The sequence below is a fragment of the Molossus molossus genome, unplaced genomic scaffold, assembly GCF_014108415.1.
Source record: "Molossus molossus isolate mMolMol1 unplaced genomic scaffold, mMolMol1.p scaffold_m16_p_3, whole genome shotgun sequence".
In the NCBI taxonomy this organism is placed as follows: Eukaryota; Metazoa; Chordata; class Mammalia; order Chiroptera; family Molossidae; genus Molossus; species Molossus molossus.
The window spans coordinates 93,292,851-93,309,697 of NW_023425366.1; the positions used below are offsets into that span (position 1 = coordinate 93,292,851).

General features: G+C 41.7%; 1 protein-coding gene across 1 annotated transcript in view; it reads left to right on the forward strand.

Annotated features, from left to right (window-relative positions):
- MEGF10 (multiple EGF like domains 10) overlaps positions 1-16,847 on the forward strand; it is a 158,333-nt gene that overhangs the window by 20,565 nt on the left and 120,921 nt on the right. Inside the window, exon 2 of the mRNA XM_036279239.1 lies at positions 15,636-15,766. Coding sequence (XP_036135132.1) covers positions 15,654-15,766 — 113 coding nt within the window. The 5' untranslated portion in view covers positions 15,636-15,653. The remainder of the gene's footprint in view (positions 1-15,635; positions 15,767-16,847) is intronic.

Below are 16,847 nucleotides of genomic sequence, written 5' to 3' on the forward strand. Positions count from 1 at the left end.
AGGAGGGAGAGAGGGAGGAAGAAAAAGAGAGAAACATTGATGTGAGAGAGACACATCGAGTGGTCACCACCCACACGACTCCAACCAGGACCTGGGGACCAACTGCAACCGAGGTACGTGCCCTTAGCGGGAACTGAACCCGGGACTCTCTGGTCTGTGGGCCGACGTTCTAACTGCTGAGCCAAACTGGCCAGGGCTACAGTTTATGTTTTAGTTCCAAATCCATTGTTGGGGGAATATTTCTTTAAATTCATGGCAATGCCTTTTTAGAGGAAGTGGCAACTTGGACAACCAAGAGCATCCCTAAGTTAAAGCGCCACCTCCTGGAGGAATCGATCATGTCAGGGATCCTTTCTCAAAGTTACTCAGGCACCGACTGAGGCATGTGTTTTCCCCAGGTATGATCCCATTCTCAGTGATTAATCTCTCATCTCAAGCCTCTGGATGTGTATCAACTGCCAGTAACTCACAGGATACGAACCCCTGACTGTCCTTCAACCTTAAAGATGATGTGAATGTTGTATGCTCTATAGCCCCAAGTTTTGATCTAACTCCGTTAACCATTTATTGAGCATCTGTTATATTCTTTTTTTTTTTTTTTTTTTGGTACGTGCCCTTAGCGGGAACTGAACCCAGGACTCTCTGGTCCACAGGCCAACGCTTCAGCCACTGAGCCAAACCAGCCAGGTCACATCTATTATATTCTTGCAGATGGGAGAGAAGTAGAAATTAGGGAGGCGTGGAGTGTAAGACAAGACAAAAGCATGAGTCTAGCTGAGGAGATGAGATTGGTTATGTCAAAAGATGTAGCCCAAGGTAACATATATGCATCAGATGAAGGATGTAGAAAGTTAGTTCCATCAGAGATTTCCATGCCGTTTTTAGTGACATATGTTTACTTATGTCCTGAATATATCATGACCTAGATATGGAATGGGAGAATAAGTTATTGCAAAGAAAGAAAGAAGTTGACAGGAAGCTTACATAATGGTTAGAATTGCGAACAATTAGCGAGGTTTACGTGTTGACCTGGAGTCATAGAAATGAATCATAAACCCTTTCAAATTAACAGGGAAGGAAAAATATAATTTATGCAGGAAACCATTTTCATCCTCCATAGATTCTTCTATTGAGATAGTCTTCATGCACAGTTTAAATTCATTAGATTTTATTTTTCCTTTTTAAATTAAATGGTTAGAAAGTTAAAACCCTTGAACAAGGGACAGCAATATAGTTTATAGGAATTGTTTCTTCATAAGAAGGACACAAATGTATTCAGTGTGACGGGGCAACTTAATCTTGAATGTTTTCCGCTACCTGTAGTTTCCAATATTTATGATAAAGTGAAGATATTGCTATTAAAGTTTTGGAAATTGAAAAACAGAGTCAAGGAAGAGAATTTAAATAAAGGCAAAAGGGAAATGACATTTTAAAAGATAAAGAATGGAAGAAGGGAAGAGATGGAAGAATGTGTCATAAATTGCAGAGCCTGTGGCCCTGCAGAATTCAGAACTCATGGCTTTAGTTTCAAATACCTTTTAGCTTCTTTGATTCAAATTGCCTTAAAGAGTTATCAGAATCTGCTTAAAAGTAAAGGTGATATTCACCATTAAACCTGTAATTATTTTTATATTAATGTTCCAATTTATTTTTTCTTAACATTATACTTGGTATGCATTGATGCCCACCTGTGCTTTTCATTTCCTGGCTCATTTGGGTAATGTACAAACACGTGCACATTTGGGGTCCATTATAATATTCCTTTACTTGTAGTCACAATGCAACCTTCATTGAAGACCACCAAGGAACTTAGTTACTTCTCAAAAGTAAGCCTTAAAATATATATGAAAACCTTGCTTTTTCTTTCTGTCTATAGTTCATATTCATATACATATTCAAAGTGTGTATTCAAAATATACATACACTTTGAATAATTCTGAATTCCAATGGGTTAAATCTGAAAAGAAACCTCATTTGAGCTATCAGCTATTTAATGTGTGTATATTTTTGGGGGGACACCCTATATATTTAAATCACTTTATACTAGTATCTTTCCCTTTTATAAAGTGCATTTATATTATACTTCATGAACATGTTGAAGCAGGGTGGTTCTTCAGTTACTATAGACTGTAATAATCTGCTAATTATTGTGGGTTTATTCTGGGATTTTCCCAGACACTGTTTTTCTGGGGAAGTTTGCTGAGATGGGTCTGTGCCAGCCCACACTGGCAGGCCCCAGGAATTGTGTTTTTCAGCCACAGGGACACTACTCTTCCAAAGTGTTTTTAGCACAGCCCTTGAGGGTTTGATTCCGTTGCTCTTTTGCTCCTGATTCCTGTGTCTTCCTTATAGAATTGTACACCTGAAACCTATGTAATTTTATTAACCAATGTCACCCCAATAAATTCAATAAAAATAGAACTAAAACAAATAAAACTTACAAAACGTACAGCAAAACCTGTTCATCTTTATCATAAGAAGTCAAATTGAAGGACTAGTATTACTTAGCTATTATTTGCTACAGTTAGAAGGAGGAATAAAACTCAATTAGTCATACATGATAGAGGCATATCTTTCTCAACTCTTTATTTCATATTCCAATGTTACAATAAAATGTAAAAACTCGACTTTTTTAGGAATAGCCAACCAAAAGTTAGCCATTTCCTCTTTGCTGAATGAAGGTTTTGCTAAAATATAAAAATGATAAACAATGTAAAATGATGGAACCATAATAAGTAGGTACAGTTGGCATCACTGGCTGAAATGAACTTAAAATTACTTTGGAAAGCAGATAAAAATGCCAAATGATATGTTTTTAGAAAGTTGCAAAATCATCTTAGGATATACAAAACTTACAAACACATGAGGGGAAAGATGACAATTCTTGCAAGAATGTTGCCATTGGAAAATTGACTGAAGCCTGAAAAATAATGAAAGATAAAAAAAACAACACAAAAAAACAACAACAAAAAAAACACTTCCAATAAGCAGATCAAGCATAATTGGCTGAAAATGAGAGATTAAATAACTACAGTGCCCATAAAAGTTGTAACATTATGTCCTATTTCAAACTAACAAGTAAAAATCAGCCTCAGAACTTTTTTAAAAATTTAAAAAGAGAAGTATTTTAAGGCACATAAGGAATATACAACTGCCTCATGATACACAAAAATGATTAATTCTTGAAAATACTGTGACTTGAAATATATAGTTTTTCAACAGATTTTGATTTGTCCATTTCACCAATTCTAAGTCTTACCACACCCAAATCTTTTTCTTCTTTGAGTTTTTTTTTCTTAAATTCTTTGTTCAAGTTCACATCCTCTCTATACTTTTTATTGTCGAAGTGGTTAATATCCAAAATTTATAAAGAACTTATACAGCTCAACACCAAAAACAATAACAAACAATCCAATTAAAAAACGAGCAAAGGACCTGAATAGACACTTATCCAAGAGGCCACACAGATGGCCAATGGACATATGAAAAGATGCTAAACATCACTCATCATCAGAGAAATGCAGATGAAACCACAATGAGCCCTGGCCGGTGTGCTCAATGGTTAGAGCATCAGCCTGCACACCAAAGGGTCTCGGGTTTGATTCCTGGTCAAGGGCACATACCCAGATTGCAAGTTCGATCCTCAGCCCCGGTTGGGGCATGCATGGGAGGCAACCAATCTCTGTGTCACTTTCCCATTTATTCATTCGCCCTCCTTTCTGCCAGGTGCTGTTCTAGGTACCAAGGATACTCCAGAGAACAAAAAGTGCACCATTGCACTGAAGAAGCTGGGAGATGCCCATTTATAGTTCATCCTCTTTCATCCACAGCCATTAACAAACCTTTAATGAGGCTTGTCTAATCTACTCCTCTGCTGCATGGATTGAGTAGACATAACTCATTGTGAGCGCTTCCTCCTTGGAATGAAAAGGAGCATTCACAAATTGCCCTATTAAAATATTAGCCATTTCCTCAATATTTTAGTGTTAAACTTTTATAAGAACCCTAGGGCCTATAATTTGTATATTTGTACTCTATGTAGACTGGCACCAGGCCCAGAAAACCAATGTAAATTCATCTTTATTATCTTTGTATGTAGTAATTCATAACATTGTACAAGACAAACTCACAGGATCTTGAGTTTTGGTCCAATATTAGCCTAAAGGGAAGCTATTGACGAAATAGCTTTGTGACCTTGAGCATGAACCTGATTTCTCTGGACCGCAGCATCATCATCTGTAAAATTGGAGTGCTGGCCCAGCTTCCTGCTAACAGCTATGTTCACACAAAAGTCAATGAATCTTAGGCACTGTGAAAGCTTATAAGAAAGGCAAATGGGAAATCCAGCTCTCGTAAGTTTGCATGCTGATATAGTGGCTTTTCTGGCTGATATTTCTGAAAGGGAAATAAACCAGAGAGAAAATCAGTGACTCGTCTGGGATCCAAGTTTGACACCAAGCCAGACTAGAATTTACCTCCATCTCTATTTCTTTCCATCTTCATGGCATCTGGGTCCTGGATTTCCCTGGAAATGGCCAAGAAGGACTAGTCAGGAGATGCAGAGAAATAAGAAGAGAGAATTATGGAAAATGTGAGTGAAGGAAGTAGTCCAGAGAATGCTCCTAATTTTTCTGTCAATATGAGATTGTCCTCGAACTGTTACTCAGGGTCAGACAGGGTCACTTCTTGAATGCAAGATGTGTCTAGATGCCACAGGAAGTGGTGTTGCAACTTCAGTATGTAGCACTTTATCTACCAAAACAAAGCCCTATTTTAAGTCGGAAAGTTGGGGTTTGGGTTGTGGCTTCTTATATTTGCACGTATATGTGAATGGTGAGGAAGCGGAGGTGGAAGGGGAGGCTCCCCAGGAATTCTCTCGGCCAGCGAGACTCCTGCCTGCTTATACCTCCTCAGCAGTTTCCTCACATTTTGCTTCAAATCTTCAAAGATTTTGATGCGGTGGGCTTAAAACCATAAGGATAAAAGTGTCCAGACTGTTTTGTGGCAATGTCTGCTGCAAGAGATGTCTGTGGTCACCCTGAATCCTGGTCTGGATTAGTGGTTCAGCACTGAGTAACCCTGGGAGGAATGGCATTTGAGTCCTGATGTCACCGATTATTTGAAACATCTGTACAGTATAAATGTGGAAATGTCTCATGTGGTCCCTAATTCAGATTCTCAGTTTGACCGGGAAATAGTTTAGTCACTTGGAGCATCTAACTTTTAAGAATTCACATTTCAAGAGGCATTTGTTGCTTCAGCACACAGGTGGAATAATATTTAAAAAAAAAAACTCTGAGTGTTTTACCTGAAGGAGAGGTGATCAGAATGGAGTTAAGATATCTGAGTTCTGGGTGCAGGCATTCGACCACCCAGGTACTAGCTCTGTGATCCCAGTCAGGTCATTGTAACTTAGGACTTCAATGATTTCACCCATAACATGAAAGATTTGTATTAGATCCCTTAACACCGTAAACTGTAACTTTCTGTTCTATTTTTCAGCACAAAAGCTCTGTGGAACCCCAGACATATGTAGTGTTCTGGAAACTTTTGGAAGCCAAATGAATGAGAAAAGCCTAAATCCTATGATCTACTTTGAAGTATTAAAAAAACAGAGCAATGCTGTGTGTGTGTGTGTGTGTGTGTGCGCGCGCTTTAATCAAATCTGGGATAGATGCGGTTGACAGGGAAATTTTCTAAAATCTTGGTTCCGTAGAAATTCTTTTCCTCATAGGGTCTTTGTTCCCTGTGTTTTTGTCTCTAAGAAATGGCCCTGGAGGAAAAGGACAGCTTGACTCGGATTGCTCAGCTGTGTCCTACAGTGAGTGTCTGAGGAACTGAGGGTTAGCACGATGACCTAGAGTTAGGGGAGCAGATGACATGCAGGTGCCCCTTGTCATGCCAGCGGTGGGGGCAGAGTGAGTGCTGTCATCTTTCCTACCATAGCAGCACGCACCATGGGTAAGGACCTTCCCAAGAGGGGGCCTATGCCAATACCTAGGCTTCCTCCCCATCATTGCCCCAGTCCTATGTGCAAGGAAAGACCTGGGATCTGATGCATGTCAGAGAATTATATCTTTTCCTCTTTTCTTTTATTACAATTTGACTTTTCCTTCTAAATGAGATTGCCTTCTATCATTTATTCTGTAGCAATTAGATGTTCGTGTCAGGGGATTGGTCAAACCTGAAATATTCAGCTTCTTTAATCAGTACGGTTGGTTAAAAGAAAGGAAGGAAAAAAAAGATACGTCCCCTGTTCTTCCTGAACTTATCAAGTTCTGTTTTCTCGTTCATGTTTCTCAAACCTGTTTACTCTTGGACAGCCTGAGGTTTCGTGAGATCTTTGAATATTTTACCTTAAACCGTAAGATTCAACACTATTCCTGACCTGGCTCCAAAATTCTTCCACTGATTTCTCTGCTCTGTGTTTTGGACAGTCTTGCCCATCTGTCTTCTGGGAAGCTGTTCTCTCTTGCCTTTGCCCTTACTACTTCTCCTGGGTACACCTGCCCCTGTTTCATCCACTCTTCAGTAATGCCGTCTCTTCGGCCCACTCCCCAGCCGGAAATACTTTCTGAATGCCCGTACTTATTTTGTAAGCTTCTCTGACCCTGGTCATTTGTGAAGTTGCCTTGTCATATCCTCCACACGATACTACTTTCGCATTAGAGCGTCAGCTCTTTGAGGGCAAAGATGACCTTCACCGGTGTTGGGTGATTGAAAGAACACCTGCTTCTTCTTCAGCAATGGCTTTGAAGAATTTCTGTGAAATATCATTAAAACAATTACCTCATTAGGACCGTTGATGAAAATTAAATGAGGTCTGCAGATTAGGTAGTAATATTGCATCCATGTTGAATTTCCTCATTTGGATCATTGTGTTAGGGTTATAGAGGTGAATGTCCTTATTCTTAGAAAATGCACATTGAAGTATTTAGAGGTATAGGGGCATGATATGTACAAAATACTTTCAAATGGTTAAGAATAGGTCTATATATTGCATATATACGTGTAGGTGTAGAGTGTGACAAAGTAAATGTGGCAAAATGTTAGCAACCAGTAAGTCTGGGCGAAGGGCATTCTTTGTTCTCTTTTTGTAGCTCCCGAATAAATTTGAAATTATTTCAAAATAGAAAGTTAAGAAACACAATAATTAAATTTTATATACCATCTAATCAGAAATAATCGTATGAAACTAGTTCAACTGCAGAAAAAGAGTAAAAAAGAGAAAAAAAAGGTAACCTGGAGAGGAGTCTAGAATCCACGTATTAATGTTTGACACGTTAATAGCACATCCGTAGATAACCAACATGCCTGTATTAGCACAGAGCACTTGATGGCAGGTCAGTTCTTCCGGAGAGTCCAATGCTAAAGGGTTAAGGACAAATGGCAGAGAATCTGGGGCAGTGCTTGGTGTGGGAAAGCCGCAGATGCTCCTCCAGACACAGGCATTGTGCAGGTTGTGCCTCTAGGAACAAAACTCCAACTGTGACGGGAAGGCGATAGGCCTCGCTAGGAGTCAGTGTGTAGGGAACAGGTCTCAGGGGCGCTGCGGGTGTTTGCCTCTGCCTCTGCCTTTGCCGACGCAGCGAAACCGCGAGCAGCGTTGGGAGCTATTTTGGAAGTCAAACAACATGGGATGGACATAATAAAATACAGGCATGTTGGTTATCTACGGATGTGTAACAAACTCCCTCAACACTTTGTGGCTTAAAACAACAAACATTTATTACCTCATAGCTCCTGTGGGTCAGGAATTTGGGAGAAGCTTGGCAGGTGGTTCTGGCTGTGGTTCTCATGAGGTTGTAGTCACTGGGTCAGCACAGGCCATGGTCTCCTGATGGCTCGACAGGGGACAGAGGATCCACTCACAGGGCTGTTGGCAGGAGGCCTCGGTTCCTCACTGGGTGAGTCTCTTCATAGGGCCGCCTTAGTGTCCTAGAGACATGGCAGCTGGCTCCCCGCAGAATGGTGGTCCAAGGAGCAAGATGGAAGTGTGGTGCCTTTGATGACTGAGGTTCGGAGGTATCCTCTGTCACAGCCTGTTGGTTCCACATGTCTACTCTGTTCTTGGTGAAATGAACTCACACAAGGCAGGGATCATTAAAAGCTGTCCCGGCGTCTGACTATAACAATGGGGCACAATTAGGGCTGCTGAAGCATAGTTGTTGGAAAAAGGAAAGAAAGAGTAAATTTTATAAAAGGGCTTTTTTTTTGGTGGACAGGCCAAAAAAAATTAGGACTCTTCAGGTTGAGAAGAATGAATGGGTATATTATTGAGGAATATTACATCATGAGAAGTTTAGGAAAGCAAATATGATTTTATCCATCAAATTCTGGAATGAGAAGGAGTGTTTGAATTCTCTTTTTCTATAGAAAAGAGATGTATTATTTTCGTAATAGGAGATAGAATGGACTGAGAAAATAGAATTGGGATTCAGAATGGTTTAAACCCCAAACAGCGGCCTCTTAATGAACCACTTTTTTTCTATTATTTCTCTCAGTCCTGCCAATTCTTTCTTTTGTTGGTGTCTCATATACTTGTCATTCCTGAGGCTATGACCCTGGGACAGACAGTTTCACCCACACCTGAATGCACCAACCTTTGTCTACCTTCTTTGCCCCCAGTTCCTGTTCCCTTGGTTGGATTTTGCACACCTTCTCTGGGTTAATCTCCAAAACATCTCTTTCATCAAAAAATGCACCCTGCTCAAAGACGTAATTGCATTTCACGTCAGACAAGAAAAATCATCTGAATCCTTAGCCTAGTGCTCAGCGCTTCCTCACAGTGCCCACCTACCTTTCTAGCGCTGCTTCTCAAGACTCCCTAAGACTCGGCTCCTGCTCTCCACCCTCAAGGTTCGGCTCACACCTTTCTCTTTGCATCATGGCCCATGGTTTTCATTTACCCAAATGCTTCCTTTTGCCCAGATGTGATGCCGAGGGCAGACTGCAGACACTGGAATCATCAGCCAGGCTCGTTCAGATCTCTGCTCTGTTTTCTGATTTCAGGCGCAACATTTGCTCTTAGCCCACGAGATTGCATATGCAAGAGGAGAGGCATGAGGTCGGCACCCAGTGATTTCTAGCTTTTTCTTTTTTGAGCTTCTGTTCAAGTTTGACCTCTTTCATGAGCTTTTGCTGCTCACATTGATCCTCCACCCCCCCCCCCCTAAAACTCTAGCAGTTTATTTCCGTATTGACTCATTTGATAAATAATATTTTAAAAATAATTTTCCTCCCTAGTAAATTTTGACCTATTGAGGGCAACCCTGCCTTTTAAGTCACAACTTTTAAGTTGTTTGCACTATAGATCCTCAGTGAGATTGGATCCCCCCCACCCCCTACCCCCCGCGAGATGTTGTGGGTGACGGATTCAGAGGGACATTGTAGAGCACTTCCCAAAGTTGATGACAGTGGGAACCAGGCCCCCCCAGATCATCTCCATGGGATTGGCTGGTCCAGTTGATGAAGCTGTACCTCTGAGTTCCCACAGCATCCTCTCTGGTCTCAGTCACGGCTGCCATGCTGTACTGAAATGCTCGGTTTGTGGCCATTCCCCGTGGGGGTGGTAAGCTCCCTCGGGGTAGCTCAGTGCCTGGCATCCTCAGGGCTTTGTCCAGTTTTTGCTTGATGTGAAGTATCTGAACTCTCACCCCATGCTAATATTTAGGGATTTTCTTTTTTTCTGAAACAATTTTAAATTTATAAAATGGGATTTGAGAATTTTTTTCTATTAATGTCAATAGCTACACTCATTTGACGTACATTCTTAGAAGCTTCCAAGGTATAACGTGGGACTGCCATTACAACATAACTTAATTTTTCTTTGACTATCTCTGTGGTGGTATTTGATGTCAGTATAATGACAGGAACTCCCTCCCCCGCCCCCTAACAAAAAGTATATATCACACTTGTACTGCTTCAAATGAATGGCTATGCTTGGGAAAGGTAATACGCTATTAGAATAACTAGCTTTGGATGGTGAAAATAGAAATGACAGTGCCTCAGGGATTTCTTTTTATCAGCAATAGTAGTGCCAGGGAAGTCACCCTCTGGGGTTTTCTCAGGGTAACCAGCAAGCACAACTCTTTTGACATCTTTAATATTCTATTAATGTTGTGATTGGATACTCTCTCCACAGGCTCAAAGCCACGGGAAGATCACAGCCCACACGCTCTGCCCCACCTGGGCAGCCTTTCTGAGCAGTTCAGGTTAAAGCTAGCACATCCTTTAGAGATGACCTGAGTGGGCAAGGGAACGGGGTGGTCCTCGGTTGGGAGAGAGGGCTTGTGGAAATGTGCCTATTCTTCATCAGGAAATTAGTTTTCACTTAGAGAATGGTGAGAGGGTTTTCAGGAAATGAACTTGAGAAAAAATGGGTGAGGGTACCCACGTTATTTCTGTGTGCATTTAATGATTCTAGGAAGGAAATCGATTTTAGCGCCAGAAAGAATTGCCTGGAATCATTTATCTGTCTGTTGTTGCAAAAATAAATTAGCTAGTCAACACCCTATTATTCATTTGTCCCTAACACACCGATAGAGAAACTACTCCTCATCATTAGAACCCAGACTCATGCACTGTAAGGACTTTATTCAACCTGATTAGTTACCGAGGATTTTGTGGGAGAGGAACCAAGGCCTGCCGGCCTTCCTAGTAGGCAGCAAGAGTTAACTCTGCCTGCTGTGTTTCCTCTTTTTAATAGGAGCACTTTAGCAATGCTAATCAGTTGTACTGATTTTCTGTTTTGATTTTTCCATAATAATTAAGTGAATGATATGGAATGCAATCAAGTTTGGCAGTAGGGGGTTCATGCAAATGACTATTTTTTTACACTTTAAATTTTGTTGAAAGGAACCATAAGGAAAGTTATTTGAAGATCCTAGACTGGGTGGGTGGTTGGAGTAGCTTAACATGCAATTTAGAGCTTTGAATATTTTCAAAATGTCTGTTTTAATAAAGCAACTTTCCACTGTCACCTTTTAAAAAAAATTGAAATAATGCTTTTTATTAGAGATGGTATTTTGTTTTCAGTTGCACTCCAAAGTGGAAGATTATAGTGTAAGACACGATGACCCAGCTTAAAAGAGAGAAATGAAGAAGAAAAATGTATTATTGAACTTTCTTCCTTCAGGCTGACATAAAGGAGAAAAGGGACCCACATTTACTCATGGAAACCGATGGCAGAAAACGAATAAAATCGGGAAAGAATATATGCCCTATCCACTTCTTATTGGGAGTGTCTGTCAAGTGCCTTTTATTAACTAGATAGAACAAAAGGAAGAACCATCCATGTTGCTGAACATGGCGAGATGCTGCATTTCTATAGTTCTTCACAGTTCAATGGCATATTTGTGAATTGTCTTCTCTCACCGTGTATATATTACAGTTTATTCACCTTTGGAAAATAGTTTAACGACCATTTCTGAAGCCCATTCCGGAGGGCCTGAGGCCAGCATAGTCCATGGTCAGCTCCACGTCCACGGACACCCAGCTAATGGGACTCGGGTTTATTTGCGGAGGGTCAGGCTGAGCAGGTGCAGCTGCAGCGCTCACCGTGCTGCGTGCAGGGCGAGGGCGAGGCGGATCGGCGTCCACAGTGTCACGCACGTGGTGCCCTAGTGCGGGGGCGTCTACACCAACGCGTCCACGCAGCCCAGCCACGGCGAGCGGGAGCGCAGCAGCGGGCGTCGCCCCAGTTTGGATGCAATGCCTTCCTCGCTGGAGCCCAGACGCGGGCGCAGCCAGTGGCCAGCTGAAATTCCCCCCTGGATGTGGGTGACCTCGCGGTGAACACCCACGTGGGCCCCGCAGCAGCATCCGGGGGGGGACGTCAGCTCGGACGGGAAGATGTGTCCAGGCTCAGGTTCGGGGTCCTCCAGTTCCATGGCCCGACGTGCTGGCCCAGGACAGCCCCAGACAAGAACAACTGAATGGTGCTGACCGCCCCAGTCAGGCCTGGGGGGGACAGGAGTCCTGCGGGGGACAGGAGTCCTAGGAGGAAGACAAGAGCAGCTGAAGTCTTCTGCTCTGGTTACCTGGGATGCGAAGCTCCTCCAGGTTCGGAGGAAGCGTTATCCTGCGGACACCTTCTTGGATGTTTAGCCTCTAGACCTCGAGTCCCCCTGTCCCTACCTTCGACCCCTATGAGCCTAAAGGCCACCTCAGAATGAGCCCCAACCTCTTTGTTTCTTCTGAGCCCAGAGGCACCTCGACGCCTCCATATATATAACATTTGAATGATTTTCTCAACCGGTTTTTGTGAGTTTGCATGATCCCAGCCCCTGGGTCTAGTAATTCCCTTTGTTCCTGACATTTTAAACTTTCATGTAAATTTTTCTAGAACTCAGTTAATTTTCCAATTTTAATTTGGAAAATGCTTTGGGAATAAGAAACCCAATGGAGCATGTGTACATCTTTTAAATGTACTGCTATTTTCCTTTTCGTGAATGCAGCCAGCAACTTTGCAAGCAGTTTGATTTTTCTGTACGCTGAATTTCGAAAGCAATGAGGTGACTAAATTCTGCTCCCCCCCCTGCCATCCCCTTAGAGACATAAAAGCCTTCATAGAGCCACGCGTCAAGTGCAAAACAAGTAATACTAAAAGATTTCTTCGTGCTACAATTTTTGCATTAAAAAAGAACACACCACCTTGTTCTCTCTCTCTCTTCAGTTTGATTCATTGCTTGCAGCAATTTCTAACTTTACAGACTAAACATGTCTAACTGGGAAATGGATGGTTTGAATCTGAGATGGTGACTCAGGATATAAACTCTTCAATTTGGGCTAATTGTTCGTGAATAGATGGCAGATTATTGCTGACCAGCCCTTGTTTTGTCTTTGAGGAAAGAATGAAAGTTAATACACACATTTCACACTTCATTGAAACAAAATACATAGAGAAAGCCACAAGACAGAGATTCGCCATGCTCATTTGTTAAAATCAAATGTATTAAAGGTTTTCTTATTTTGATGGAGGAGGAAAACTCTAGCAGTGTATTTACTCATCTTCAATTGTGAAATGGGGAAAATAAAAATACCTACTTCTTAGGTAAGTAACTGTGAGGATTAAACAGATAAATCACATAAAAGGTTCAGTGCTGTGTCTGGCTCACAGTAATCAGTCAGAAAATGTCAGCTGTTATTGTTTATTGTCATCATTCCTTTATATTCATTCCTGATAGGTGGAATAGCTTTTGTATTATAACATTAAGCTTCAGATTTCACAACTTTATGAAGGTTAGCCTGTGAGAAATATTGATAATTTGAATTAATTTATAAGCCATATTTTGGCTACTCATTTATGCTTTATATGTTAGAATTACTTCATGAGGATTGAAATCCCCTCTAAAAATTTTATAACCTCTCATAGTGGCTTATACAACCTTTTAATTATCTCCAAATTAATGATATAGTTTTTCTTCTTTCCAATCAAACATTTTCTTTGGTTTTAGCCTTTGGGGGTTAGAAATAGATAACTTGTTATAATCTCCCTAATGTACTTGTCCTTATAAACAGTCTTGATTTTGAAAAAGTTATACTTCATTTGATCTATTCTCTTGAATTTCAGAGATAAACTATTTCCTAAGGTTAGGTTTTTATTGGTATTGTTGTTTATATGTTTGTTTCAAGATAAGTTTACCTTTTTAAACTACAAGATTACTATTCAATAAATTTGCTTCCCAAATACTAAAAACTGGTAACTTCATGGTGTGGAAAGTTAGTATAAAGTCTCAAAATGCCAGGCTTCACCCAGAAAATAACTATTTGGGTCACATAATCTGGCCTGTTGTTGCTAGTTTCACTAGTTTGCAAACAGACAGGTTAATTTTAATTAATTTTAATTTAATTATTTTCTTAGTTTTAATTAGTTATTGCTCATTTTCTTTTTTAATTAGTGAATGGATCAGCTATTTCTAATTTCAAGTCCACTCGTATAATGATTCTATAAAATCATTTTACACAGTATGACAAAATTTTCCTTCACACTAAGTGCCGAGTCCTTGGAGCTGAAGAGACGGGTATGATTGCCAGCAGCCTGCCATCACAGCTGTTCCACACTGGAGCTGACCTGGCACTTAGTAGGTGTTCAATAAATGCCCGAAGGTGACTTCATTTGAATATCTCATAGAAACGTCAAACTTGACATATCTAAAACTGAACTGAAGTTTCATGCCCCAGAGGAGGGGGGCTTCTGTGCCTTCCATCTCAAGGAGGGGCCCAGCTCCCCACAAGGGGCTCTGCCAGAGTTCCTTCCTTCTCTCTCTTTTACCCTCCCATTCAGTCACCAAGTTCTAGCGATTCTACTTCCTAAAACTGTCCCTGATTCACTCAGTTCCCTGCATCCTCAGTGTTGCTTCCTTAGCTCTCCCCACGGTCAGCTCTCACCTGCTCTCACTCACAGTCTCCTCTTTCAGGTCACTCTCCGCTGTAGCCAGGGACCGCTCTGCTGTCACTGCTCCCTTCACAAGCTCTGCCTTATCCGTGGATGGCGCTCACCTACTTTGCAATGGCTGATACAACTTGTTGTGATATTCCTCCTGCCTCTCTCTTTCTCCCATTGAATTAAGTTGAGCCCCCTAAGTGCCCGACCCTCCTCACTTTCAGTTCCCTCTGCCTGGAACATCCTTCTCCCTCTTCTTTGTCCTTTGCTGCCCTGGTTTGCAAATATACCATGTTGCTATTTGCTTTTCCGCTATGGTTTCTTCCTCTCAATGACACCAGGTTCATTTTCTCTAACACTGGCCTCCAAACAGCCTTACTCTTTTTCTGAACACCCCTAAGGAAGCCTCTGTAAAATGGGTGGTTTTGTTTGTATTCAGCAGATGGGAAAACTGAAGCACTCAATATAAGAAATGTATGTCAGCCCTGGCCAGTTTGGCTCAGTAGTTGAGCGTCAACCTGCGGACCAGAGTCCCGGGTTCAGTTCCCGCTAGGGGCATGTACCACAAAAGGAAGGAAGGAAGGAAGGAAGGAAGGAAGGAAGGAAGGAAGGAAGGAAGGAAGGAAGGAAGGAAGGAAGGAAGGAAGGGAGGGAGGAAGATATGTCATCATTATTAAATTATAAACATCTTCATGATCAGGGATAGAAACTCGATCTGCACTTTATGTCCAGTTCTTGCACAGTGCCTGGGACAGAGGAGATATCAGTGTACATTGAAAAGATTACTGAATGAACCTCAGTTTGAGCCTGAGGTGCTTCTCTCTTGAGTCAATGGAGCTTCTGTTCCATCACTGATGCTCTGGGACAAATGAGGCCAGATTCCCCTGTGAGCCCTCTTCTTCCAGAAGGGAAAGAAGTCTGGTGAGAGAATCTGGAAGCCTGTGCTGCTCTGAGCTGCTTGGGTAGGTCCCTCTAATGTTAGCTGGCCTGAAGAAAGGGGCTCTTGTGGGGGTGGCAATCAACGACGATTCGTACGTTTTAGTAATTTACAACGTGGCGGCCACCCTACACAACATAAGAAATACCTCTCCTGGGCCGAGAAATCTGGTGGCCCGTCTATTTGAATCCATGGCTTGTTATGCATGTTTCAGCCCTGGTGACAACTGGTACCGAATGGTTGCTGTACTGAAAGGAGTTCTGTTTGGGTCATTTTAATGCATCTCTAATTGGGATTTTTTTTCTCTTGTAGGTTGTTCTTCAGAAAAAAATGGTTATTTCTTTGAACACATGCCTGGGCTTGATCTGTTTATTATGCCACTGGATAAGGATAGCATCACCCCTGAACCTCGAAGACCCAAATGTGTGTAGCCACTGGGAAAGGTAATAGTTCTGGAAGTAATCTTAGAAATAATTTCTGGTGAATTCCTTTATGTGCCATCATTATCAGTCTGATATATAAAATTAGAATCTGACAAGAGATTGCAAAATTACTTTCATGTAAAAATCATTAGTTGTATCTAATGAATCAGACAGTATTATTCACCTTGGTCTTATGGAATATATATTAGGTGAAGAAAACTTGACATATTGATTCTTACGTAGGTGCAATTGTAAGACTCAGGGAAAACAGGAACAGTCCAATTAAAATGAACTTCCTAAGATCTGGTCCTTGCTCTGAATCTATTTGCAGTCATTTGGGAGAGTTGGACTTCTGTCTAGAAACCAATGAGTGAGCAGTGGACAACAGTATGTAAAAATGTACTTGAAATGTATGGCATACAAAGATTGTGCTGAGGCATCTGCAAAGCTACATGGAGGTAGTGTCACCTGAGATGTCCTTGAAGAAGTGAAATGAGCAGGTGGCAGTGATCGGGAGGGTCCTAGGAAGGAAAGGTAGCTTGAAGCCAGCTACCTCTGAGGGCTATGCCCCACGAGACTAGAGTGACATCAGTATATGGGAGGAGGGCAAGGTTGAGTAGAGTATATGAGAGCAGATGATATCCTGTCCAGATCTGGGCAATTTGCGGTAGAAAATCCAGAGGAAGTGCAATCGGCCATTCTCAGGGATCGCATAGTCCCTTTTGGAACACAGAAATAGCCCACGCCATGGGACAGTGCGGTGCCGTCCTGTGCAGCCTACTCTGCTCTGATGGGCCATTTGCATTGCTAAGAAAGTCTCTCTATCCAAAAACATTGCAAATGCAAGTTTTTCAGACAAATGGGAGTTGTCAATTACTAGAGAGTAATATATGTTTTTAATATCTGTAAGTGCAATGACACCAAACTTGTGGTCTCATTTTCCCATCACCGTCAGCACCATGATCACTACTCCACAGAGCACACATTCTGACCACTGTTGTCACCCGCTGTGAGGTGCACAACGCCCAGAGCCTTCCAAGCACAGCAGCTCTGTTACTCCAGGGGCACCCTGGTTCCTCACCCAGCATTGCTTCTGGTGAGG